Source organism: Bos mutus, chromosome 4 (assembly GCF_027580195.1).
Source record: "Bos mutus isolate GX-2022 chromosome 4, NWIPB_WYAK_1.1, whole genome shotgun sequence".
Classification (NCBI taxonomy): Eukaryota; Metazoa; Chordata; class Mammalia; order Artiodactyla; family Bovidae; genus Bos; species Bos mutus.
The window spans coordinates 6,265,161-6,292,761 of NC_091620.1; the positions used below are offsets into that span (position 1 = coordinate 6,265,161).

A 27,601-nucleotide genomic window follows, 5' to 3' on the forward strand; every position below is an offset into this window, starting at 1 on the left:
TTGGAACAAGATGGGAAAGGGGAGCGATCTGCCTTCATCTTCCTCAGGGCTCCTGGAGCCAGGGTAGCTCCTCCCGGGAGAGCCCCACTGAGCTAGGTGGGGGTCTCTTGGGTAGGCAACTCCGAGGAGTATGTGATATATGCCCAGAGCAAATCACCTTTAGCCATGCTGCAGATTAGAATTTCCTGAGCTGCTAATGAGAACATGAACCTATACCTGGGCAGACCAATGAACTCAGACAATGGGAGGGAGGCCCAGTGAGCACTCGTGTGTTTAACTAGTATCAGAATCCCCAGGTGATCCTAATGGGCAGAAGTTGCTGGCAGAAAAGATGGAAAAGTGAAAGTGACGTCGCTCAGTCGTGTCTGACTTTTTGTGACCCCATGGACTATGGCCTACCAGGTTCCTCCGTCCATGGGATTATCCAGGCAAGAGTACCAGAGTCGGTTGCCATTTCCTTCTCCAGGAGATCTTCCCAACGGAGGGATTGAACTCGGGTCTCCCACATTGCAGGCAGACACTTTACCATCTGAGCCACCAGGGAAGTCAGAAAAAATGGGGAAAGAGGAAATTTGAGTGGCACAAGCGTAGAACCTGTAGTGCTGAGCCCACCGTAAGCGAGCATTGCCTGGGGGATGCTGCCCCCTGTCTGAATCCTTCCAAGCCAGACTTCCAACCCCTGTCATGATCACCGTCCTCTCAAAGAGCACCAGCACGATGAAACTGGACACAACCCAACGTCCACCAACAGACAAGTGGGCAAACAAGGTGGGCCCACCCACACGGTGGCATACTCTTCAGCCTTAGAGGGAACAGGGCTCTAACTCAGGCTGTAATGTCGATGAGCCCGAAGACACGATGCCCAGTGAGAGAAGCAGACACAAAAGAGACACCGTGTGTGATTCCACTAATAGGAAATGTCCGCAACAGGCAGATCCACAGGCAAAGGTAGCTTAGGAGATGGCAGAGGCTGACAATGACTGCTAATGGGTGCAGGGCGCCTTTCGTGTGATGAAAACCATCTGGAATTGACTGTAATGTGTTCACAGCCTTGTGAACATACTAAAAACCACTGAATTGTATACTTTAAAAGGCTAAATTTTATAGCATATGGATTATATGTTAATAAAGCTGTTATAAACAAATCTCAGCAGGCTGAGTACCAACACAGACGTACCTAGCTGGGGATTTGAAATCGAGTTAGTGGAGTGGGAAAGCAGAGCTGGTGTGGAAACCTCTACCGGGCCCACACTCCTGGGCAGTGCTCACAGGCAGTGGGATGTGCAGGAAGCTTTCAGAAGGCGGCCGCACTCAGCAACAGGAGCTCTCACCTCAAGACAAACGAGGATCACCCGGGAGTCTTTATGGCCCAGCTTGGGCCTCCTCAGACCGACCTGGTCAGGCTCTCTGGAGGTGGGAATGGGTCTCTTGGGGGCCCTGTGTGCGCATGGTCCCAGGGGAGCCTGTTGGGAAGACGGGAATGGGAGCTGGCACAGCACCGCTGTGGATCTGTCTGTTCTGAACCTTTCAATGCAATGCAGCCTTTGTGTCTGCTCCTCGAACGGAGCAGCAGACAGAGCAGGTGGCGGTTCCCAGGATGTAGGAAAGGGGCCCCTGTGCACAGCTGTCCCTGCAGGGACTCCTTCCTGCTGTCATTCACACAGGGCCAGCAGTGTCTATGAGATATGTGGTCTGGACCTCCTAGTGAGGAGCAGAGCCCTAACACTGTTCTGTGTGCAGGTAAGTTAGGCTTGCCCTTCACAGCCTTTTCCAGGAACATACATGTTGAGTACGTACAGCACACAGTCTTGTCTTGTCCAAATTAACATCAACTGTCTATCGTGTTAAATCACTTTACACCATCAACTTTATCTTACGTGTGGTGGGTATTTTCCTAGAAGTCCATTCGTGAAAGAGTAAGGAAACTGTAATTATTGGCTGTTACTAAATAATTAAATTCAAGAGATGGCTTAAAGGTTTTTGTGATATTGAGATAGTTTAGTAAAATAATAACTGACCATCAACTCATGTAATCTCGTAAGAGTGACTTCATTGGAAGTATTTTGTTGTATTTAGATTGGGCGGTATCTCTACTTTAAAAGGAGATTCCTTGGTAGGCAAGTTTGCCATCCTGAGACAGCTGTAAAACATGCTGGTGGGACGCACCTGGTTCTTGCAGTTAACAAGATCTTGGGCAAATCATTTTCTTTGAGAGCCTATCTCCTCACTTGGAAAATGGAAGGCAGAGCTGTCACAATTAGTGGCTCCTTCTGGCTCTAAAACACATGCAGAAATGAATGAAATAGCTCCTTCCTGCGGAGAAGGCGATGGCACCCCACTCCAGTACTCTTGCCTGGGAAATCCCATGGGCGGAGGAGCCTGGTAGGCTGCAGCTCATGGGGTCGCTAAGAGTCGGACACAACTGAACAACTTAACTTTCACTTTTCACTTTCAGGCATTGGAGAAGGAAATGGCAACCCACTCCAGTGTTCTTGCCTGGAGAATCCCAGGGATGGGGGAGCCTGGTGGGCTGCCGTCTCTGGGGTCGCACAGAGTCGGACACGACTGAAGTGACTTAGCAGCAGCAGCTCCTTCCTGAACCTTCGAAAGCCGAAAGGTATCGCCCTGACCACAGCGCCACCTGGTGGGACCACGGCTCCTGACGGTGAGGAGGTGTCCGTCATCAGCAGCCCGACTGTCTCAGGATGACACAGACGTGAGGGCTCTGGGTCAGGGTGACGTGAGTGCTCACTTCAGTGCTCTGCTCACTTCTCCTGCCCCAGCAGCTGCAGGAGACAGGATATAAATGGAGAAAACAAAAACTGCATCGCTGCACCCGTGGAGCAAAATTGGAACAGGAATGCAGAATGAGGTCCTGGGGCCACGGGTTGCAAGCAGCGGACAAGCAGCTACAGCTGGAGTGTGGGGCCTCCTTTTTCATATGCTGTCTAGGTTGGTCACAGCTTTCCTTCCAAGGAGCAAGCGTCTTATATTCACGGCTGCAGTTACCGTCCGCAGCCATTTTGGAGGCCAAGAAAATAAACCCGTCACTCTTTGCACTTTCTTCCCCTTCTGTCTGCCATCAAGCGGGCTGGGCGTGCCCCATGGAGGACCAGTGCCAGGTCTGGGCTCTCTGCTTGCAGCCAAGTGCCAGGCAGACCTACCTGCCCAGCAAAAGAAGCTGAAAGGTTCAAAAATTGGTGCTTCTGGCGCAGCAGCCCCAGACCCAGACCCTGACCAGTAGCCATGTCAAGGCCCCTCTCACTTGGTTGCAGGAGCTGCTATCCCAAGATCCCAGCTCTCAAGGAGTGGGTCTCGGAATCTCCTTTAAGATCTGCTCTGGACCAAGGGCCAGGAGGCAAAGACAAGGATGGGGGACGAGCTCGACTCCCCCTGAAGCATCAACGTTGTGGAGACATCTATGTTGTAGTTGTTCAGTCACCAAGCCACGTCCGTTTGTGACCCATGGACTGCAGCACAGTACGTCCTCCACCAGCTCCCGGAGTTTGCTCAGATTCACGTCCACTGAGTCAATGATGCCATCCAACCATCTCATCCTCTGTCGTCCCCTTCTCCTCCTGCCTTCAATCTTTCCCAGCATCAGGGTCTTTTCCAATGAGTCAGCTCTCCGCATCAGGTGGCCAAAGTATTGGAGTTTCAGCTTCAGCATCAGTCCTTCCAATGAACACCCAGGACTGATCTCCTTTAGGATGGACTGGTTGGATCTCCTTGCAGTCCAAGAGACTCTCCAAAGTCTTCTCCAACACCACAGTTCAAAAGCATCAATTCTTTGACGCTCAGCTTTCTTCACAGTCCAACTCTCACATCCATATATGACCACTGGAAAAACCATAGCCTTGACTAGACGGACCTTTGTTGGCAAAGTTATGTCTCTGCTTTTGAATATGCTGTCCAGGTTTGTCATAGCTTTTCTTCCAAGGAGCAAGAATCTTTTAATTTCATGGCTATAGTGACCATTTGCAGTAACTGTGGAGCCCAAGAAATAAACTCTGTCACTGTTTCCACTTTTTCCCCTCCTACTTGCCTTGAAGTGATGGGACCAGATGCCATGATCTTAGGGTTTTGAACGTTGAGTTTCAAGCCAGCTTTTTCACTCTTTTTCACCCTCATCAAGATGCTCTTCAGTTCCTCTTCACTTTCTGCCATTAGAATGGTAACATCTGCATACCTGAGACTGTTGATATTTCCCCAGGCAATCTTGACTCCAGCTTGTGATTCAGCCAGTCTGGCATTTCCCATCATGTTATCTGCATATACGTTAAGTAGAAAGGGTGACAATGTACAGCCTTGTTGTATTTCTTTCCAAATTGTGAACCAATCAGTTGTTTCATGTAAGATTCTAACCGTTGCTTCTTGAGCCGCATACAGGTTTCTCAGGAGGCAGGTCAGGTGGCCTGGTATTCCCATCTCTTCAAGAATTTCCCACAGTTTGTTGTGATCCACAGAGTCAAATGCTTTAGTGTAGTCAATGAAGCAGAAGTAGATGTATTTCTGAAATTCCTTTGCTTTCTCTAAAATCCAACAAATGTTGGCAATTTGATCCTTGGTTCCCCTGTCTTTTCTAAATCTAGCTAGTACATCTGAAAGTTCTTGGCTCACCTACTGTTGAAACCTGACTTGAAGGATTTTGAGCATTTCCTTCCTAGTGTGTAAAATGAGTACAATTGTCCAGTAGTCTGAAAATTCTTTGGCATTGCCTTTCTTTGGGACTGGAATGAAAACTGACCTTTTCCACTCCTGTGGCCACTGCTCACTTTTCCAAATTTGCTGGCGTATTGAGTGCAGCACTTTCATAGCATCATCTTTTAGGAATTTAAATAGCTCAGCTGGAACTTCATCACCTCCACTAGCTTTGTTCATAGTGATGCTTCCTAAGGGCCACTTGACTTCACACTCCAGGCTGTCTGGATCTAGGTGAGTGACCACACCATCATGGTTATCTGGATCATTAAGACCTTTTTCGTACAGTTCTTCTGTGTATTCTTGCCATCTTTTCTTAATCTCTTCTACTTCTGTTATGTCCATACTGTTTATTATATCGTGCCCATCCTTGCATGAAATGTTCCTTTGATATCTCCAATTTTCTTGAAGAGATCTCTAGTTTTCCCCATTGTATTGTTTTCTATTTCTTTGCATTGTTCACTTAAGAAGGCCTTCTTATCTCTCCTTGCTATTCTTTGGAACTCTGCCTTTAGATGGGTATATCTTTCCTTTTCTCCTTTGCCTTTTGCTTCTCTTCCCTCCTCAGCTATTTGTAAGGCCTCCTCAGACAACCACTCTGCCTTCTTGAATTTGTTTTTCTTTGGGATGGCTTTGGTCACCACCCCCTGTACAATGTTACAAACCTCTGTCCATAGTTCCTCAAGCACTCTGTCTACCAGATCTGATCCCCTGAAAATATTTGTTACCTCCATTGTATAGTCATAAGGATTTGATTTAGCTCGTATGTGAATGGTCTAGGGATTTTCCCCACTTTCTTCAATTTAAGCTTGAATTTCGCAATAAGGAGCTGATAATCTGAGTCAGAGTCAGCTCCAGGTCTTATTTCTGCTGACTATATAGAGTTTCTCCATCACTGATTGCAAAGAATATCATCAATCTGATTTTGGTATTGACCATTTGGTGATGTCCATGTGTAGAGTCATCTCTTGTGTCGTTGGAAATGGGTGTTTGCCATGACTGGTGTGTTCTCTTGACAAAACTGTTAGCCTCTGCCCTGTTATATTTTGTATTCCAAGACCAAACTTGTCTGTTATTTCCGGTATCTCTTGACTTCCTTCTTTTGCATTCCAGTCCCCTGTGATGAAAAGGACATCTTTTTTGGGTGTCAGTTCTATGAAGGTCTTATAGATCTTCATAGAACTGGTCAACTTCAGCTTCTTCAGTATTAGTGGTTGGGGCATAGACTTGAGTTTCTGTGATGCTGAATGGTTTGCGTTGGAAATGAACCAAGATCGTTCTGTCGTTTTGGGACCGCGGCCAGGTACTGGATTTCAGACTCTTTTGTTGACTATGAAGGCTGCTTCATTTCTTCTAAGGATTATTTATTGCCCATAGCAGTAGTTACGATGGTCATCCCAATTAAAATTGCCCATTCCTGTCTATCTTAGGTCACTGATTCCTAAGATGTCGATGTTCATTCACTCTTGCCATCTTCTGCTTGACCATGTCCTATTTACCTTGATTCATGGACCTACAATTCCAGGTTCCTATGCGATATTGTTCTTTACAGCATCGGACTGTACTTTCACCACCAGACACATCCACAGTTGGGCATCATTTCCGATTTGGCCCAGCCTGTTCATTCTTTCTGGAGCTATTAGCAATTGCCTTCCACTCTTCCTCAGTAGCATATTGGACAGCTTCCAACCTGAGGGGCTTATCTTCTGGTGTTACGTCTTTTGGTCTTTTCATGCTGTTCACGGGGTTCTTAAGGCAAGAATGCTGGAGTGGTTTGCCGTTCCCTCCTCCAGTGGAGCACGTTTCTGTCAGAACTCTTCATACGACCCGTCCGTCTTGGGTGGCCTGCACGGCATGGCTCATAGCTTCACTGAGTCACCCAAGCCCCTTTACCACAACAAGCCAGATTCATGAAGAGGATCTTCTCTGACATCAGTGCAGTTAACTTCATAACCAACACCAGAAGGTGGGGGAGCATGCTTGGGAAGTTAAAACATCTTCTATGTAACTCCGGGAATAAAGAGTAAATCTCAATGGAAGTTATAAAACATCTAGATTAGATGAAAGCACGTGCTTAGCCAAAGTCGGGAGGGGAAGCAGAGCAGTGTGAAGGGTAAAACTTCTAGCATTAGATGAATTTAATTGTCTTAAAAGAAGGATGGAAAATAAGTTTGATATTCAACTCTGTAAACCAAGGTAGACAGAAGGGAGGCAAGAGCAGAATTTAATATAAAGAAAACAACTGACATAATAAAATAATATCTTTACAAAACTAATCTGCTTCCTGGGTGGCTCAGATGGTAAAGAATCCATCTGTAATGCAGGAGACCCAGGCTCGATCCCTGGGTCACTAAGACCCATGGAGAAAGGAATGCTACCCACTCCAGTATCCTGGCCTGGAGAATCCCATGAACCGAGGAGCCTGGGTAGGTAGGCTACAGTCCATGGGGTTGCAAAGGGTCAGACACAATTGAGCGACTAACACTTTCACTTTCTTTTTTTCTTCTTCACAAAACTACTAAGATAAATGGATTTCTCGCAATTCTAATCAAGAAAAAAGTAGAAGGTACACAGAAACAATGTTGTGAAATTAAAAGGAGCTGCAACTACAAATATAATAGAGATTGATAAGAAATTGTTTTCCAAAAAATTGGAAAGCATGAAGTAGATAGTCTGCAAAACTGATTTGATGAGAAATTGAAAATAAACTAATACCAAATGTTAAAATGAATGGCAATCCAATTCTTCCTGAAAGGCATCAGGCTCAGAAGTTTTTATAGGCAAATTACAGGTGATCACTCTCTCATGAGAACTTATCTTTTCAGAGACCAAAAGAGAAGGGAAGTCTCGCTCTCAGCCCCACATTACCAAACAACCATACGTACACAGGTCTTGCCTTAGGCTCTGCTCTCAAGGCGATCCAGATTGAAACCCTGGGTTTGAGAAGAACATCTTGGAAAAGCCAAACATGCTCATGCATACTTATACACACGCACACAAAGTGCATACATACGCACACACCATACACATGTACAACACAACAAGCACATATCCATACACTTGCGTGCACACACGTGTAAACACACAGGGCAGGTGTGTACATAGTCAACATCATGCACAACACACACGCGTCCACTCGTGCATGCACTGGCGGTTCCCATGTGCTCGTGCATGCAGACACAGGCACACGTGCACACCTGGCCCCTGAAGACAGGCCGCCCCTCGCGGCCTCGCATGCTGCTTGTGTGCAGTGGACTGCGACTCAACTTTACCAAGCGATGGGTAGCATCGTAAGCAGTTGGGAAAAGTCAACAAGATATTTCAGAGGTTTACACTTTCAAAGAAGGGTAACGTGTATACAACCAAATTTCCCCAAAGCTATTTCTGCACTCTTTATAAAGAACAGGTAGACCTGGTTCCTCATGTTGGGGGCATTCACACACTTGGAGGGGCGTGAGGGAAAATCTGGGCAAGGTTTTGGAAAAACTGTTGCATAAAAAATGATCTAAGAAGCTCTTGGTGTTATGTTTCATTTAAGTTATGCTAACGTGTTTGACTATGCCAAAGCCTTTGACTGTGTGGATCACAATAAACTGTGGAAAATTCTGAAAGAGATGAGAATACCAGACCACCTGACCTGCCTCTTGAGAAACCTGTATGCAGGTCAGGAAGCAACAGTTAGAACTGGACATGGAACAACAGCCTGGTTCCAAATAGGAAAAGGAGTACGTCAAGGCTGTATATTGTCACCCTGCTTATTTAACTTATATGCAGAGTACATCATGAGAAACGCTGGGCTCGAAGAAGCACAAGCTGGAATCAAGATTGCCGGGAGAAATATCAACAACCTCAGATATGCAGATGACACCACCCTTATGGTAGAAAGTGAAGAGGAACTAAAAAGCCTCTTGATGAAGGTGAAAGAGGAGAGTGAAAAAGTTGGCTTAAAGCTCAACATTCAGAAAACTAAGATCATGGCATCTGGTCCCATTACTTCATGGGAAATAGATGGGGAAACAGTGGAAACAGTGTCAGACTTTATTTTGGGGGGCTCCAAAATCACTGCAGATGGTGATTGCAGCCATGAAATTAAAAGACGCTTACTCCCTGGAAGGAAAGTTATGACCAACCCAGACAGCATATTAAAAAGCAGAGATATTACTTTGCCAACAAAGGTCCGTCTGGTCAAGGCTATGGTTTTTCCAGTAGTCACGTATGGATGTGAGAGTTGGACTGTGAAGAAAGCTGAGCGCTGAAGAATTGATGCTTTTGAGCTGTGGTGTTGGAGAATACTCTTGAGAATCCCTTGGATTGCAAGGAGATCCAACCAGTTAAAGGAGATCAGTCCTGGGTGTTCTTTGGAAGGACTGATTTTGAAGCTGAAACTCCAATACTTTGGGCACCTCATGCAAAGAGTTGACTCATTGGAAAAGACCCTGATGCTGGGAGGGATTGGGGGCAGGAGGAGAAGGGGACGACAGAGGATGAGATGGCTGGATGGCATCACTGACTCGATGGACGTGAGTCTGAGTGAACTCCGGGAGTTGGTGACGGACAGGGAGGCCTGGCATGCTGTGATTCATGGGGTCACAAAGAGTCGGACACGACTGACCGACTGAACTGAACTGAACATGTTCACCAATAAAGAGCTCAGCTTCTTGAGTTAAAGCAGCTTGCAAGATTGCAGACAAGTGAAAGGAAATCTTGGGTTATTTGATATGAAATATTAGCGTGAAAATGAAAGCAAAGTCCGACAGAAAAACCCGTCTCCATCACATGGAGGTGGGCTTGCACAAGAACAGAGGGTTGTGCCTTTACTTTTCTACTTATTTAGAAAACTGCCATGAACAGCTTGCCTTTCACCTTGGGGACAAATCCAGCCCTGAAGCTGGTAGCAGTGAAATGACCCAGAACCTGAAGATCAGCCTTCCCCACACTGTCGGATTCTAGAGAAGCTTCTAGAAAAGGATGTGTCTTGTGTGTGACTGTCCCATTTGGGACTGGGGACGGGGACCAGCCTGGAGCCTGAGTGCGGCGATGTGTAGCCTGCCGGGGACCAGCCCCGGCTGATCCAGGGTATTCAAAGGAGAGACGGCATAGGCGAGGATCAGGATACGATAGCTTCAATTAGATATTAATTAAAGATATAAAGAGTAATAGAATAAGGATAGCTCAGTAGGAAAATTCAGTGGAGAAAAGAGGCTGAGTAGCTTGGTTTACGCTGGGAGACCAATAAAACTTCAAGACAAAAGTTTGCTGCCGTAGGCGCAGGCGTCCTTCCGTTCTCCCGAAGGAGAGGAGACACTGAGGCCTCCCGGTCGGATCTTAGAAGCCCAGGCATGATTAGTAAGCATGGTGGGTTCGGCGCTCCAGATGGAGACTCAACCAGAGTGAGAGAGAGAGGCGACATGGGGAGACCAGTATTTGAGAAACTGATCCCAATTCTTTATTTTCCAGAGTCTGTTTTTATACACTGAGATGTTATACAAAAGTCACATGGGGACAGCAGTCCTGACTTTTATTAAAGTCAGGTGCTTCACACAAATGTATACAGAGGTCTTAGGGGTGTTACATCATCTTCTGGCCAGGGGGGCCTGCTGACAATTTACGACCCTCTCCTTGTGACAGCGGTCAGTCAATCAGGACACTTATTTCTCCAGGGCTGATTATTCTCAAAACAGATGCCACCCAAGTAAAGTTACATTCCTACAGGGTGAGGGTGTAGTGGGTTTTAGTTAAGGAAAGAATTTACTTAGCCTAAGGTCTAACGTGATTGATATCAAAGGTTAATTCTATATATTCATTAATGTGTGTAAGGGCAGGGGATATGGAGACTTAGCAACAAACATTGGCTCAACAAATGAAAAACCCTTCACCAACACAATTTCTAATTAGCCCACTATACTTATAGTTTTCTAACTTCTCTAAAGAACCTGTTTTTAGAGGGTTTAAAGCATCTTGTGCCTCTCACGGTTGGGAGGCTGTGAGCAATCACATGTGGCCGGACGAGCCTGTCAGGCAGGCCAGAGAACCTTCAGAGGAGTTTGTAGGTTAAAACACTCTTATCACGCCCAGGAATTATTATAAACTGGAGCTCTAAGTTAACTCCTTCTCCAAAAGAGGTGGTGGGGGACAGCCCCCCGTAAAGTCAGAGGTGTAGGTGAGCACAAAGTAGTAAAGTAGGCAGGCTCTGGTTATGGGGGTAGATGCTCGAGGAGTTCCAGGGGGACTCCTGAGGCTCGATCCCGCCTTTGCGTATGTCGAGCCTCCTTCCTCATGACCTTTGTCACGGGCGGAGTACCTCACTCTGGCCCCCAACAGTAGCCCATGACTGGGTCCTTGTGGCTGGAGCAGGAAACCCTCCTGGGGTTGCCATGGTGCTGCCCAGCCTGGCCCCTGGGCCCTCCTGTGCAGTTACTTCAAGTAGAATCCACCAGGCCTCAGAAGGCAGGCACTGCCCGGGGTGCATACGGCCCAGGGTGTGCAGCGAGCTGGCGGAAGGCCTGTGGGCCAGGCCAGGTATCCTGAAGGGCACCTGGGTGGGGTGGGGGGGGGCACTGAAGGGCACCTGGGTGGGGGGGGCACCTGGGTGCTATTGGTCACCGCATGTGGGGCACACGGCAGCCCGTTTGGGAAACTTCAGGGCAGAACGATTAGGGCTTCTGCACATATCTCTTTCTTATGCCGCGATGAATGAAAGCAGTAGTTACAAACTGGCCTGTTTGTGCCGCGGGGAGTGGCCTTCAGAGGCCCCGGCCCACAGGCCTAGGCAGGCCGCGGGCAGCAGATGGCGCCCGTGGGGCCGCTGCTCGGGGCCTGCAGCGGCGCAGAGCTGGGGACGCGGAGGCTGCCCCCCACCCCCGCGCACGCCAGGCGCCTTCGCCAGGCGCCTTCCCACGGCCCCTGCGTCCTGCTCGCTTGCCAGGCACGGCTGCAGCCGCTCCGGCCCCCTGGGCCCGCTCAGCCGAGGGCGAGACGCGTGCGGGGCGCGCGGGCCGGTCTGACTGGGGCTCCGCTCTTGGCCCGGCCACTCCCGGTAGAAACAGATGACTGAGTCCCAAGGGGACGGCCGGAAGCAGACGTCCGTCCTCGGGTGGCCCTTGCAGGGCAGGTGTAACGGTGAGAAGAGAATCTGGGGACACGCCGCCCTTCCTTCCGTAGGAGAGTCTTGCTGGAGACGGGCTCTTCCAGCGCTGGGCACGGTCACCCGCGTCCTGGCCTCAGTGGTTGCGGTAAGCCACTGGCAGGACCTCAGCGCGTCCTTGTGGAAGACGCCTGAGCCTGCCTGCCCTCGTTACGGCTGAGCCGCGCCTGCTGGGGCCTCTGACTTTCTCCTGCGGGAGGTCTGCTGAGCTGCTTTAATGTGTGATGTTTCCAGCAAACCCGGCGTGTTTCCGCGTCATCTGGTCCCGTTCCTCCCTCCCCTCTGGGGCGTCACTGAGTGGCCTTGTTCACGCTCCAGCCTGCTCTTTGTGCTCAAAGGAGAGGAGATGGTCTGTGACTCCGCTTCAAGTTTCTGACTCTCTTTTCAACTCAAGTCTATCACTGAACCTCAGTGGCATTTACCTTTCATGTACTGTATTTTATACTCCAGAATTCTTACTTCATTCTTTCGATAATTTGTTTCCCTGAAAATCACTCTTTACTTTATGTGAATTCTTTGGCTAGTTTTCTTTGAACATACTTGCCTTGACTCAGATGTTTTTCACTTAGTAGCTTCTTGGATAAATTCTCTAGAAGCCATATTCTTTGTCACATGCTGCCTCTGAAGTCTCCACTCAGTTACCCAATTTGGTCAGCTAGTGACCAGTCAGAGGTTTCTTTAATACTTTGGACTCCTCTCCCAGTATTCTTGGGCTTCCCTGATAGCTCAGCTGGTAAAGAATCCGCCTGCAATGCAGGAGACCTGGGTTTAATCCCTACCTTGGGAAGATTCCCTGGAGAAGGGAACGGCTACCCACTCCAGTGTTCTGGCCTGGAGAATTCCATAGACTGTGTAGCCCGTGGGGTCGCAGAGGCACGACCGAGTGACTCACTTTCCTGGTACTTGGTGAGAGCTGGTGTGTGTGTGTGGGGGGGGGGCGGGGGGGGGGTGGTGTGCCCCATCACGTGGTCCTGCTCAGCCCTCACCCCCGCTGACGGAGCCTCAGCACAGCTGGAGGTGATCGGCCAAGACTCACTCACGTGCCTGTGCATGAGTACACCTTCCTAGACGCCCAGGGATGGGAGAGGTTTCCCAAGCCCTCTTTGACATCTATTTCCCAGGTTTTCCTTTTTAACATTTTTTGGTCAGTCTCCTGTTAGTCCCAACTGGCCTCACCACCCCAGGGAGCTGCAGCGTGAGAGAACCACCACTAACTGTTTTCGACACGGTCTCCCCAGGACCCAGAGCGCCAGTGCTCCGGGACGGGTTCCGGGGAACGGGTTCCACGCCCGCTCCTGATCGGCTGCAGGTCTCACTGCCAGTGTGGCGCCAGGCCTCTGTAGGATGTTTTCCATGCTGCTTTCTAATAGCTATTCTTGGATAAGACACAGAAATTTGTTTTTATAACTGGTCCTTTATGAAATACTTGTTCAAGAGTTTTCATGACTTGCTTAGGGTTTTCACGTTGACAATCTCGTATTTGAAAATGACTTTCTTTCCCAAGACAAAATTTATAACCTGTTTCTGTCCTTGTTGTATTGCCCAGGGTTTCCAGGTTAACACAAAGACAGACAGACTTCCTGGTCCAATTACTTCTCAATTATACTATTGGCTTTTGTCTCAACAGTATTCTTTACGGTGTTCATCAGTATCTTTCTCTTTAGCCATAACTAAGAACTGTCAATTGGTGTCTCTCTTTCTTTAAATGGAAACTTGTTAGGACAAATTCATGTTATTGTTATTTAAGGTCTGCCAAGTTTAACAAAGGTCCGTCTAGTCAAGGCTATGGTTTTCCCAGTGGTCATGTATGGATGTGAGAGCTGGACTGTGAAGAAAGCTGAGCGCCGAAGAATTGATGCTTTTGAGCTGTGGTGTTGGAGGAGACTCTTGAAAGTCCCTTGGATTGCAAGGAAATCCAACCAGTCCATCCTAAAGGAGATCAGTCCTGGGTGTTCTTTGGAAGGACTGATTCTGAAGCTGAAACTCCAATACTTTGGCCACCTGATGCGAAGAGCTGACTCATTTGAAAAGACCCTGATGCTGGGAAAGACTGAAGGCAGGAGAAGGGGTCGACAGAGGATGAGATGGCTGGACGGCATCACCGACTCGATGGACATGAGTTTGGGTAAACTCCGGGAGTTGGTGATGGACAGGGAGGCCTGGCATGCTGTGGTTCATGGGTTGCAAAGAGTCGGACACGACTGAGCGACTGAACTGCAGTTTATACATCATTTATTCAACAGATACCTTTTCGTCAACTGTGTGCCAGGAACAGGGCTAAAGTGACTTTGTTTAGCTCACTGGAAGATAACCTGTCCCCCACCCCCACCTGTGAATGGCTGTGACATTCTGGAGATTCTTGCGTGGGGAGTGGTACCTGCTCAGAATTCATATTTGGGGTCTGAAATGACAGACTGCTAACCCTTGTTAGCCCATCCTTGTTTACTGATGCGGCAGGAAATATTCTTTTTTCACGCGACCTGTGAAATGGCTGTAGGAACATGAAGCTCGCACCCCCCGCCTGCGGCTGGCCACTCCAGGAGCCACTCGCAAAAGGACCTGTGAAACGGCTGTAGGAGCATGAAGCTCGCACCCCCCGCCTGCGGCTGGCCACTCCAGGAGCCACTCGCAAAAGGACCTGTGAAACGGCTGTAGGAACATGAAGCCAGACCGCCTGCGGCTGGCCCTCCAGGAGCCACTGCCAAAGGACCTGTGAAAAGGCTGTAGGAGAATGAAGCTCGCACCCCCCGCCTGCGGCTGGCCACTCCAGGAGCCACTCGCAAAAGGACCTGTGAAACGGCTGTAGGAGCATGAAACGGCTGGCCACCCAGGAGCCACTGCAAAAGGACCTGTGAAACGGCTGTAGGAACATGAAGCTCAGACCCCGCCTGCGGCTGGCCACCCAGGAGCCACCGCCAAAGGACCTGTGAAAGGCCACTCAGACCCGCCCGCGGCTGGCCACCCAGGAGCCAAGGACCTGTGAAACGGCTGTAGGAGCATGAAGCTCGCACCCCCCGCCTGCGGCTGGCCACTCCAGGAGCCACTCGCAAAAGGACCTGTGAAACGGCTGTAGGAACATGAAGCTCGCACCCCCCGCCTGCGGCTGGCCACTCCAGGAGCCACTCGCCAAAGGACCTGTGAAAAGGCTGTAGGAGAATGAAGCTCCAGCGGCTGGCCACCCAGGAGCCACCAAAGGACCTGGAAACCTGTAGGAACCCCCGCCGGCTGGCCACCCAGGAGCCACTCGCCAAAGGACCTGTGAAACGGCTGTAGGAGCATGAAGCTCGCACCCCCCGCCTGCGGCTGGCCACTCCAGGAGCCACTCGCCAAAGGTAGGTCTGTTTACTTTGTTTTCTCACCTCCCACCATGTCTGACACATAAAAGAACCTGGCATCCAGGCCTGGTCCACATGATTATTTTCAGACAGGAGCCTGCCATCCCTCTAGGTCCGCCAGCTCTCCGAGTACAGTCGATGATGCCGCACCCCTCGCCTCAGCGCGCTTACCGGCCCCTCCAGGCGAGCGGGTGGGCCTGTGCTCAGTGACACTGCCTCCAGGGCTTTCCCTCCTCCTGTTCAGACCAGACCCTCTTAGCAACTTCGCAGAGCTCTGGCTTTAAAGACTTGTTTTTTCTATTCATGATTATCTTTCAGAAGAGCTGTTTTCAAAACTCAGAGTCTGAGAGAGGCAGAGAAGAATCAAATTAAGATGGAAACTCCAAGGAGTAATATCAGTGATCTGATACAGTTCTGAAAACAAAAGAATTCACAAGTAACATATACAAGTGCTATACTACACACACTTTTCAAATTGCCTGGTTCCACACTAAACATTTTACTTCAAAAGACAAAGGAAGAATAAATCACAAGTGAGGTAACACAAAAAGTTTTATTGAATAAATACATGCACTGTCATGTAAAATTAGTTCAGCAAAAAGGGCATTTTACAATAAAAAACAAAAACAAAAAAACCCCTCTGCTGTGTTACATCTGCAGGGGGTGGTCCAGCTAGAATGGCGTTAAAGCAACAACCGCGTACAAACAACCAGTGTTTGCATTTGGCTTCAACAGTTCCTGACAGAGGAGGGCTGACCCTTGACGAGGAATAAACTGTGGTGAACTCTGCTGTGAGGCGTCTTCTGTTCTAACCTGAAGCAATGCCTCACACTTCATACTTTAAGGCACAGGATAAGCAATAAGGTAACAATTCAAATTAACCAACGTTAATTTTCCCTCCATTGGTTTGGGTCAAGGTAGAAAAGTTGAAGTTCCCTTTTCCCAGATGAAGCAGTTAGTCAGAACTGGTGATGAAGGTTCTGAGAAGTGACTGTCCATCGCCAGGATCACGGAGCCCAGGGTCTGGCCTAAAGCCGAGTCTCAGCTGCCCCACTGGACACAAGAGCTTTCCTCTGAACACCCGTCAGCCATAAAGGCAGAGTCCCAGCCTAAGAGTCATCCCTTCCCTTTACAGAGAATGGCGCTGGCTGCTGGGTCTGTCCAGACCGAACCGTCCACACAAAGGGTGGGCATCGTGCAGCTAACTGGCTTTGTTTGGGTTTTGAACCTTTCGTGGCATTTACTTTACCCAATTGCTTAAGTAAAGCATTCCATGTAGCACATGCAGCAGAACATGTTGAACAGATGAAGTGCATGGCTACAAAACCCAAATACTGGGGATGTTGGCAGAAATCATGGGTGTGCTAAATTTCAGTGAGTGTTTCCCTTTAGAAATTATGCCAGAAGCCCTTCAAAAAACCTGATTTTTGGGGGGAGCAGCAGGTACCTCATGGCTTGTGGGATCTCAGTTCCTGACCAGGGGTTAAATCCAGGTCCCTGGTAGTGAAAGCATCCAGTTCTTAGCACTGGACCGCCAGGGAATTCCCACAACAAACCCAATTTTTAAAGTCTCCAATAAATCTAAAACCATGGGCAGGCCACTGGATTTAGTAATGACCTGTTTTCCTCCTGCTGCTAAAACACCAGAGTTAGGTGTTTCCTGTGTGTGTCATCAGGCTTGCAGCGCCTCCCGCGCTGACGGAGGAGGTGGTCTCTGCTGGGGCTTCGGAGAAGCTTTACGGCCCAGGAAGCTGCAAGGGCACAGGGTCTGCACGGCTGCGTGAAACGTGCTGCGAGGCTCCGGGCTCCACCACCCTCTGGGGTCAGAGTGTGAAGGGCCAGAGCTGAGCCCCGAGGGCAGGAGAGGCAGTGCAGAGGCAGCGTCCACAGGCACTTGGGCAGTCAGGCCCCGAGAGCGTCCAGGAGTCACGCGGGATGAACAGTGAGGTCGCTAAGCTCAGAGCCGCATTTCCCCCGGTATTTACACAGGGCTGGAGGATGTCCTCATGGCTCAGGGTCATCTGCATCCTGCAGCTTAGAATATTTAAAGCTTTCTGCACACGTGCACCTTGTTTAGGGCACGCACAGCTGCCACAGGCTATGGAATCTCACCTCCCAAGAGGCTTGGGACCTTTATATACTTGGATATAAAACGTGCTTTTCCTAATCTAAGAAGAAAAAATACTCCGAAATAAAAGTTGTATAACAACATCCCAACACTGAGGTCAGTCATGGCATGAGGTGAGGAAACCCAGTAGTTACTGACAGCCTGCGGCTGCCGTGCCAAGACCCCTGGGTCCCCACGGTGGAGGTGCCGGCTCCGCCCCGTGCGAGTCACACTGACACACATGCACCAGCTCCGCCCCGTGCGTGTCACACCAACACATGTGTGCCAGCTCCTCCCCATGCATGTCACACCGACACGCGTGCGCCAGCCCCGCCCCGTGCACACAACACCAACACGCGTGCGCCAGTGGCGGCTTCCCACATCATGTCCTATCTGCTCACCCCGACCTGTCTCACAGCCTCTGCAGAGACAACCTGAGTTAGTCTTTCTTTTACAGCTGAGAAAACACCGAAAATTCCACAACAGACTAACCGCTAACACTGAAGTATTGTATTTCAGGGAAAGGATTATGTATCTGTACTGTTTCATGAATAAGTTATAACAAGCAACTTAAAAATAAACTTAAGACATTCTATTTTATGTGAGAAATTTCAGATTAGTGCACTGTGAACCGTGACAATTCTTGTGATATTTTATATTGCTCAGCTATACATTTTTCCTTATAAGTGCTACAACTGACTCCTTATAATACATCTTTATATTTATGAAAGTGTAAATATTTTGCATACATTCTTTTACCATTCATAATGAGCAGAAATATACTAGCATTTACTAATCTTTCAGCTTTTCTTTTTAAAAAGAAACACCACAAAATAGGTCACTGAGAACTTTTTCCTGCAAAGACAAAAATGATTATTTGTAATAAGAATTTAATAAGTTTCAGAAGAAAAAAAATATATATTTCCTTGATCCATTTTCTCTGAATTTCAAACCAGCATATAGAGATAATAAAAAATAGTCTATTCATACGGCATAGTACACCTCAGTGATATACAAAACAAGGCAATAATAAGCAGGTCCATACATCGGCTTCCTAGGAGACAGCCGACATGTAGCTTTACACACACAACAGCTGGCCGCTATGCTACGCACACCGTGACAACTGCTGAAATACTAGGGGAAATTTAAACATACAAAACTTAATGCTAATATTGGCCAAATACGCCTAAAGTATCAACATTTTATAAAACCGTCACGGGGCCAGTAACCAAGTACGTGAAATTATAAAAAGAGCATGGGTGTGTCTGCGGGGGCCGGGGGAGAAGGGTGTGTCGGTGCGGGGCAGCGTGGGTGTGTCTGCGGGGGTGTGTGTGAGGGTTGTTGGTGCAGGGTGGGCAGGTGCAGCGGGGGCTTCTTGGCGGCGGCCTACGTCACCACGTGGGGCCTCGTCCCGTCTTCTGTGAGGTCGTACCTGAGACATAGGAAGACAGCAGACACGCGGTCACAGGGGCCATGCTCCTGAGTGGACTCACGGGCTCCGTGTCTGTCGGGGGGACACTCACCACTGGGTCCAGCCTTTGGCGAGCTCTTCAGATGCTAGACCAACCAGCACCTGTGGGTTAGAAAACGCCTATAGAAGTGGGTTCTGGCAACTTGCACTTTGGGTGTCTCGCTTTTCAATTTTTCTGCCCTTAAGATCTACCCATGACCTATGGTTGATTATACCCAAGAGGCCCTTCCTGTAGCCAACGGCCTTGATGGCAGGTTATCATGCAGTGTCAGTGGAGATAATTCACATCAATACTGACTCACAAACCACTCACGGCAGCTTAGCTGACATGGATTATCCATGCACATAAATCCAGTCCAAAATGCACACTTGGGGTCAAGTGTTTAATTTTTACAACATGCAGAACTTTTTAAACCTACTTTGCCAAGAAGCCCTTTGTCTTTGGACAGGAAGCCACCGCTGTTCTTCACGGCCACATCCAAGGTTCTCCTCTGCACGTCTGGCAGTGAGACGCTAAAATCAAAGCTGAAGCAGAAAAAGAGGATCATCGTACACTTCTCCAGAATTTTGCTCTGTTTTATTAGAACTAAAAACTGACATTTCTGTTTATGCTGCTGCTGCTGCGTCACCTCAGTCGTGTCCGACTCTGTGCGACCCCAGAGACGGCGGCCCACCAAGCTCCCCCGTCCCTGGGACTCTCCAGGCAAGAACACTGGAGTGGGTTGCCATTTCCTTCTCCAATGCGTGAAAGTGAAAAGGGAAAGTGAAGTCGCTCAGTCGTGTCCGACTCGTAGCGACCCCATGGACTGCAGCCCAGGCTCCTCCGTCCATGGGATTTTCCAGGCAGGAGTACTAGAGTGGGTTGCCATTGCCTTCTGTTTGAGTCCACTCCAAACATGATCTTTGTTTCTTTATTGTAGAAGTGATCTCTTTGGCTAGATGTTTAGACCTGGCCCTTCAGGAAGACTCAGTTTCCCGCTCCGCCCCCCCGCCCCACCAATTATTTCCCAAACACAACAGGAGACTGGAACCCTAAACGTGCGAAGCTGACCCTGTGGCCCCCTGGTGTGGACACAGTGCCTGAATCCTGGGGAAAAACCTGGGCTGTGGTGTGAGACACCTGGGCAGTCCAGGCCAGTCCCTCCCCTGCAGACCAAGGGGTGAGAGCTCAGAGCCCTGCATGAAGGAAGATCAGCACCCTCAAAGCAGCCTCGTAGAAGAGGCATCTGCAGGCAGCTCCTGGCGGCTGAGGCCAGAGGCTGCCGGACAAGCCTCCAGCAGCCAGGCTGGCAAAGCAGAGGACGAGGTCGGAGGCTTCGCAGGACACGTGGATGCGCTGGTCTTCCCGGAGTGAGCAGCCTGACCCCCAGGTTTGCAGGTGAGTCCCCAAACTTGTAGTAGCTGTGGCTGACCAAGACCAGCTCCTGCTCGTTGGTTTCTGGCCTCAGTTTAGATGAAGTCACCGGTCAGAAAGCATGGTGAGCAACTAGTACCTTCAGCAATGGAATGTCAACTGAATCAATCAGTGGACATCGACATCATTCAACTTGTCATTTCCCCGGATGTCGGTGGTGTTTGAGCCACGAGGACTGGGGTCCAGCCACATGTGCGCAGGCCAAGGCTGCTGGGGTGTGGTCTGAGGATCCATGTGGTACTCATATCTATCAACAAGCCCCCGACTGCTCACAGGGGGTGTTTTTCGCTCAGCCTCCCCATAGGCACCACCTGGCCTTCCTCAAAGGGCGGCGTAGACCGTCCGCCCCACAGCGTGGACCATACCTCTGATCAAACACGGGGTTCAGTGTCTTCTTCGACACGTGTGTTTTCCTCCTTCCCGACCTCCTCTTGTCTGGTAACAAATACAGGCGGACGTAGGGATCAGAGCCATCCTCAGAGAAGGCGATGAGATTTCTTGTGACACAGACCGGAGAACACTGGGTGTTAGGGTCTAGAAAAATGCCAGTGAGCACCACACGAGAACCTACCCCGACTTTTGCATTTATCCCGGCGCTAAGAACTCAGGGAGGCGACTGTCCTCTCCTGTGCTCACGGGCTTCCAGCAGCCGCGGAGGTGGCCTCGGCCCCGTCTCCTCAGCCCAGAGTCTGGGGGACGCTCTGACTCCCTGCTCTGCTGCCAACAGGGAAACCACAGCATCACCCTCCACACTGCTTCACTGGCCCTCCGAGAGAGGGGCGCGGCCAGCCTCCTGGGAGGCCCCAGAGGCCGTGCAGCCGCAGTCCTCAGGACCGCTCCCTGGCCTCTGCTCAGGCCGAGGATGCCCTCCTCCGCCCTCTGTCCCCCTGAACCCTTCCGTCAGAGACACATGCCCACCTCCTCCTCACTGCTCTTGTCCCAACAACTGGGCCAAACACACCTAGTATTGAACTACAGCTGATCTTGAACTACACGGAGGTTAAGGACCTATGTGGTTCTGTATCCACGGAGTCAGCCAACGGCAAGTGGTGTAGAGTGGTGACATTTAGGACTGAAAAAAAATCTTCCTGTTGGTGTAGCCACACTGCTCAAACCCACGGTGTCCCAGGCTCAACTGTCCCTGCAGCCACTTCCACCTGCTCACTCATCTCGAGGAGCCCGAAAGCCCAGAGGAGGGGCGTCTAGCCAGCCTGCTGCTCTGGAAGCTCTCCAAGGAAGCACCTCAGCAGCAGGAACACAGGAGGTGCTCAGTAAACAAGCATGTGTTGAACTGACCTACGCGCTCACATAATCATGTTTCTAAACGTTACTAATTTTCCTTCCCTGTTTCCAACACTTTTTTAGAACATCCAAATTTTTATATCACCTATTTACATCAGAGCTACTAGTGAGACCGACAAGTCACATAAAGAAAAATAGCCAGTCAGCCCTGCACCGTCATCACTGACAACCAAGCACGAGCCGCATCGGCACTGCTGCCTCCCGCTGCGCTCACTGAGCGGGCACACACCGCCCTGCCCTGGCACGCTCCTCCTGAGAGACTTCAGCTGCTCCTGTCACAATGCCAGAGATCTGCCTGCATCTTCTGAACTGTTAGCTGCTCCTGTCACGATCCCACAGACCTGCCTGAACTGTTAGCTACTCTGGAAACTGAATCCCCAAAGACACTTCAAAGACAGAAAAATACACCCGTTATTGTGTTCTAAAGGCTCAGTAACAGGGAACGTCTTATAGACTACAACATGGCAGTTTAAGGGAGTATTAAAAGCAAACAAAATGGCTGTGAACAGAAAATGTCATGGAAACCAGGATCACAGTCCCACTCAGAGCCCCGCCTGCCTGCTCTGCTCTGTAAGGACGCTCACCTGCAGGAGTGCACGACCACCACCAGCTTGTTCCTCTGCGAGCTGTGCCGGATGGTCAGCTGGATCTGCCCCAAGGGGGACTGTCCCAGGGTGGTTCCACTAGGGAAACACAGCAGAGAGTGAGCTTTGCAGACGGCTCAGAGGCTGCGAGCACATTCCTTCCCTCACATGAGGAGGAGGCAAACCCACGAACGGGAACCCTGTCAAACTGGGCACAGATGGACCAGCAGGATGCACATCCACTCAAGGGCTCAGTACAGCCCACTTCCTAAACCTGGGGCCCAAAGTAAGATCGAGACAGAGGACCAGCAGGGTGCACATCCACTCAAGGGCTCAGTACAGCCCACTTCCTAAAACTGGGGCCCAAAGTAAGATCGAGACAGAGGCTCTCCTTACAGACATCAACTCTGTCTTCCTGAGGCTCTGTCTACCCGGGCACTGCCCGAATCTGTGCTCCTTTCTCGGAGCCCCCGGCCCCAGCCTCGCAGGGATGAGGTCACAGCCCTGGCCTGTCTCAGGCTGAAGCACGGAGCTCATGGACAGAGGGGCGCTCTCTCTGCACCACCTCCCCCGCCTCACACTGAGCACGGCAGGGCAGCAGAGGAAGCTGTTTCAAATGGCAGCTCCCCCCACCGAGAGGAAAAGGCTAACATCTGAGGCTCTGGGTAACCACAGACTCTGTCCTTATCTAAGGGAGCCATGGACACACCTGTGACGAATGGGCGTGAGTGAGAAATCCATACAAACATCCCCAGACAAAGCACTGGGCGGTGTGGCAGGTGTGAACCCAGCATGGAAGAGCAGGGCTGTCCTCAAACAACAAACACGCCCCACTGCCACCAGGCCTTTCCCTGACCCGGGCTAAGGTCCAACAGGCCCGCTTCAGACACTGCCTTCCTGACCTGAGCGTCACCCCACTGTTCTTAAGCTTTAAGTGAGCCAAACACTAGGCACCAGAAAACAGCAGGTTTACTCTGAAAGCCAGAGGCTCAGGGAGCACAAGGGCCACCCTGCCTGAAACCGTCTGGTTAAGACTGCGTTCCCCACTGGCAGCCCATGGGGCCCGCGCCGATTCCGCAAGAGCGAGGGCACGTCTAGTTACTTCTCAAGCTGCCGCAGCCTCTGCCGCAGCTCCTGTGTGGCAATGGGCAGCGAGATGTCCGAGGCGATGCTTGGGGTGGGTTCCTTGACGGAGACGTGGCTGGGGGAGCCGGTGGGGCCCGCCTGGAGGCTGGAGGAGCTCCGGCCGAGGTCCCTTGGGCCCTGCAGGCCGGCCTCCACGGGCAAGCCTCGCTCCTCCACACCAGGCCTCTCATCGCCCCCGGCAACTGGTGTGGACGGGGCTGTGCCACCGTCACCCGAGCCCGGCGATGCAGACATCTGAGGCCTGACAGAGACTTTCCTGCCTTCCTTGGACACAGAAGGCCGTTTCACTTGAGCCGAGTGCTGGTGGTCTGGAGGCCTCTCCTGCTTCTCCAGGTGGAGCACCTCGGGGTGAAAACAGACACAGGATGAAAACCGCTGATGCTGGTCACAGGTGCACACGTGAGCAGCTCTAGGGATCCGCATTTGCAAAGTTTCTTCAAAACCTGGCACAAAACATTCAAAGCAGTCTACCTATTTGGCTATCGTACCACACATCAAAGAAAGTGTAAAACAGGAGTGTGCAGGCCACTCAACAGCACAACGCGCTCTGGCCTCTGCCAGCAGCCACTCTTGGCACAGGGTGGCAGCTTTGTGGAGGAAGAGCCCAGATCATAAACTCCTCCTCCACAGACCCCTATCCCGCCGTCTTACCAGTGATCACGGAAGGAGAGGCTGCCGGACTCTGAGAGTCGATGTGGAAGCAGCCCCACCCTGCGAGCTCCTGCCACACCTGCTCTGCGTGTGCACACGTCCCCCGAGCAGCCTACACGTGAACCCCTGGCATCGGGGGTCATCTCGACAGCCTGAAGCCTCTCCCCAAGTAAAGCTGCAGCCAACACCCCCAGGGCTATGCTGGCTCCAGGAGTCGGGCTTCCAGACAAAAAGCTCTATGATTTACCACTGGAGACACTGTGGTCCCACCTGGAAAGGCTGTGACCACGCCCAAAGAGATTGTTTCTACCACACCCTCCACAGACTACTGAATTTTTTAAGAAGCTGGTTCTTCGTTTTAATTTGCATTTTAAAAATTAGAGTTTTAGCACTTTCCCATATGTTTGCCAGTTTTATTTTCAGCATTTCCTTAGGTACTTAAAAATGAATCATTGTCTCTTTTGGACAGAATTTATTTTTCCTGTAATCTCTACCATCTTGCAGAGTTTTATTAAATTCTCCCTTCTGAACGACTTTTGAAAATTTAACAATAGCAAAAAACTTTACTGATCCAGATAGCAATACTTTCTGGACCAAAGGATCAAAAAAAAGACTGGCTGGACTCATCTGAAAGTGTGAGGAACGGCTCCGGCCTGCTCAACAGCCGGGATCACCGCTGCCATCGGCGTCTGAGCACAAGCCTTGGTCATCGCTCCCCTGAGCTACACAGCCCTGCGTCCGGCACTGAGACTGTGTCCACCCAGGACCCTTCCCCCAACCACTCCGGACACTCAGTACCCTGAGGGCGAGCTTCATCTTCAGAGAGCTGTTGGGACCTGAGTTGCTGAGCTGGAACCGCTGGTTCAGGGTCATGTCCTCGCGGGCGAGCAGCTGGCTGAGAGGGATCCTGAGGTTCCCCAGCGAACACTGGTGCTGCTCATCTCTCACCTGCCAAACACACAGAGCGCTCAGCATGGAGACGGGGACAGGAAATGCAGGCGGCCCAAACCTGGGGTGTCAAAAACACACGTCGCCTTCCCCTTCTCAGTCACGTGTCCATAAATGAGGCAGGAGGAGAGCTCCTCAGGGAAACACAGCACCATATCCAGTGGTGCTACAGGGTATCCGTGTCACAGGGCTGGCCATCTCCTCCTCACAGGCAAAATGAAAATAAAAGATGGAAAGTCTTGTCCAAAGAATCCACTACAAGAACCCTGAGCCAGAAGCAGCAGTCCACACAAATCTGAAGACTAGAAAGGAATGTCTTAAATCCTGTGAAAATGGTGACAACACACATTCCTGGTGTTGTGCCGAGTTTCTACTGGAGAAACATAAACACTTATGGAGAGGACACATTTCTAAATTTCTTTTAAGCTTTCTATTCAAAATCTACAATAACCTGCTTTAAAGGCATGGCAATATCTGGCTACTGAATATTAACTTTCAGCTTTACCTCTACAACAGGAATTATTCCTGTTAGATTGTCATGCTACAGATTGTTTAAACAAAAGAGTAAGAACTTTGATGGCTTCACAGACTATATAAAAATAATCAAATAATTTAACTACACATGAAAACCTAAAAGCCTCAATGCTCATTTTTTAAACTGCAAACACAAAAGCATTTTTAAATGAAATAACTAAGTTTACAGAACTTTAAAAGTTATTGTAAATTCAAGGTCCAGTTACTATAAATTATTTTATGAGTGGGCTTCCCAGGTGGCTCAGTAGGTAAAGAATCTGCCTGGAATGCAGGAGACATGGGTTCAATCCCTGGGTTGTAGTGTAAAAATTATATTTTAAAATTATTATCCTGTCTTATTATTTTCTTAAAATTGAAGTACAGTTTATAACATTAGTTTTAGGTGTACAAAAGTGATTCAATAATTTTATAGACTAGACTCCATTAAAGTTATTACAAAATAATGGCTCTGTTTGTCTGTGTTGCACAACACACCTTTATTCTTATTTATGATGCAAAAATTCTTAATACAATTTTAGCAAATTGAGTATGTAAAAAGGATACTACATCACAAGTAAGCGGGGTTATTCCCCAAAAAAAGTTTGCTTGCAAGGCTTTCTAATGTTAAATCTTGAAAATCAATAGAGGTTTACAAATTTAAGATTTGAAAATCAGTACTGCATTTCACCATATTTACGAATTTCAAAAGGAAAAACCACATGATCATCTCAAACACCACAGAAAAGTCTTTGACAATATTCAATATCCACTCATGACAAAAACCTACAGCAAACCAGCAGAAGTAGAAAGAAACTTCCTCCAACATCAGACTTAGCAACAGGGAAACATCAAGGCTGTGCCTCAGGACCTGAAGGAGGCAAAGGTGTCTACTCAGGCCGAGGCTGGGCAGGCAGTGAGGCAAGGGAGGAAGGGAAGTGCCCTGACTGGGAGCAGACAGCACACAGCAGCACCCGGGGCGTCCGCACAGAAGCTGCAGAGCAAGCACGCACAGCAAGGCTGACGGTGATGCCAACATACACACGCCAGCTGCAGTTCTAGACGCCAGGAACAATCAGCCAAAGGTGAACATGAAAAACGACCCCCTCCTGCCCTGCTGCTAACACTTACCGCAGGAACATGTCTCGTGGGCCCATGGTGGCAGTTCTCTGCGTGCTGTGTGATGGGGAGATATAAACACATCTATGTAAACATGCAAATAAATTACCTCCACTTCGAGCTCCTGGCGCTTGGGATTGTGAATGAAGAAGGTGAAATTTTCCTCCCACACAGGTTCGTTGGTTTTGTACCGAATCTGAAAAAAATGTCCTGAATCAGCTCTAGCATGTTTTCTGCAGACAACTGCTCCAGCACCGTGCATGGAAGCCGAGATGACACCTGTTTTCTGGGCTGTCCTGTGCTTAGCCATGTCTGACTCTTTGCGACCCCATGGACTGTAGCCTGCCAGTCTCCTCTGTCCTTGGGGATTCTTCAGGCAAGAACAATGGAGTGGGTAGCCTACCCCTTCTCCAGCTGGGCTGTGCTGCTAGGCATCAACTATGTGAGCTGCCGTGTGGCAGGGGGATGACTGCCAGCAGCTCCCAGCCCAGGTCCCGGCCCCGCCACAGCATGTCATCTGCATGGACAGCCCCTACTCCCCTGGCCTGTGGAGTGCTGCTCGTCAGAAGTTTCTTAAATTAATGGTTAGCAGTCAAAAAAAGGGAGGAATTCCCAAAATGTTTCCTGAAAGTACCACATGTTATAGCAACAGCAATGTCTTCTATTCAATTCGCATTTCTTGAATTTTAAGTACACTGTTGTCTTTTAAACAAAATATTAATAGTGCATTCAAAGGAAACTTAGAAATTTGTCCCATGTCATCTACCCATGAAATCAAGCAAAAGCATAATTAACAAATTCATGTCTTTTTCATGTTATTTTTAAGTGAATATATTTTATTCCAAATTAAGTAGCTCATTATCAAATGATTGATTTGAGAATACAAAACAAAGACATGGAAGTCAACAGTCTCAATACCTGCCCCCTCCCCCTCCTCCAGGGGTGCCTGTGGCAGCTAGGTCACAGGGGCCAGTCAGAGCGTCACCACCTTACCTTGCTCTCCTGGGCCTTGTGACCAACTGACATTTGGACAAGAGGATTTGGATTGCTGTTTATTTTCTTCCCAGACTATCCAAAAAGAAAAAAATAGATAAAATCAATAAACATGCCTTGAAATGGGGATTACTAGAAATGGAATCACTGCTTATCTTAACAGTCATTTCTATTTA

General features: G+C 49.5%; 1 protein-coding gene across 6 annotated transcripts in view; it reads right to left on the reverse strand.

The window, feature by feature from the left end:
* Positions 1 to 15,719: 15,719 nt before the first annotated feature.
* ESYT2 (extended synaptotagmin 2) overlaps positions 15,720 to 27,601 on the reverse strand; it is a 78,713-nt gene continuing 66,831 nt past the window's right edge. For 3 of the 6 annotated variants that reach the window (XM_070369005.1, XM_070369006.1, XM_070369009.1), the window contains 9 exons: positions 27,426 to 27,500; positions 26,445 to 26,489; positions 24,654 to 24,803; positions 23,161 to 23,546; positions 22,059 to 22,157; positions 20,538 to 20,669; positions 19,178 to 19,283; positions 18,811 to 18,860; positions 15,720 to 18,719 (listed from right to left, as the gene is read on the reverse strand). In XM_070369005.1, the coding sequence (XP_070225106.1) occupies positions 18,674 to 18,719; positions 18,811 to 18,860; positions 19,178 to 19,283; positions 20,538 to 20,669; positions 22,059 to 22,157; positions 23,161 to 23,546; positions 24,654 to 24,803; positions 26,445 to 26,489; positions 27,426 to 27,500 (1,089 nt within the window). In that variant the 3' untranslated portion in view covers positions 15,720 to 18,673. Of the gene's footprint in view, positions 18,720 to 18,810; positions 18,861 to 19,177; positions 19,284 to 20,537; positions 20,670 to 22,058; positions 22,158 to 23,160; positions 23,547 to 24,653; positions 24,804 to 26,444; positions 26,490 to 26,541; positions 26,629 to 27,425; positions 27,501 to 27,601 lie in introns of all 6 variants that reach the window. The other 3 variants (XM_070369003.1, XM_070369004.1, XM_070369007.1) reach the window with 1 other exon arrangement.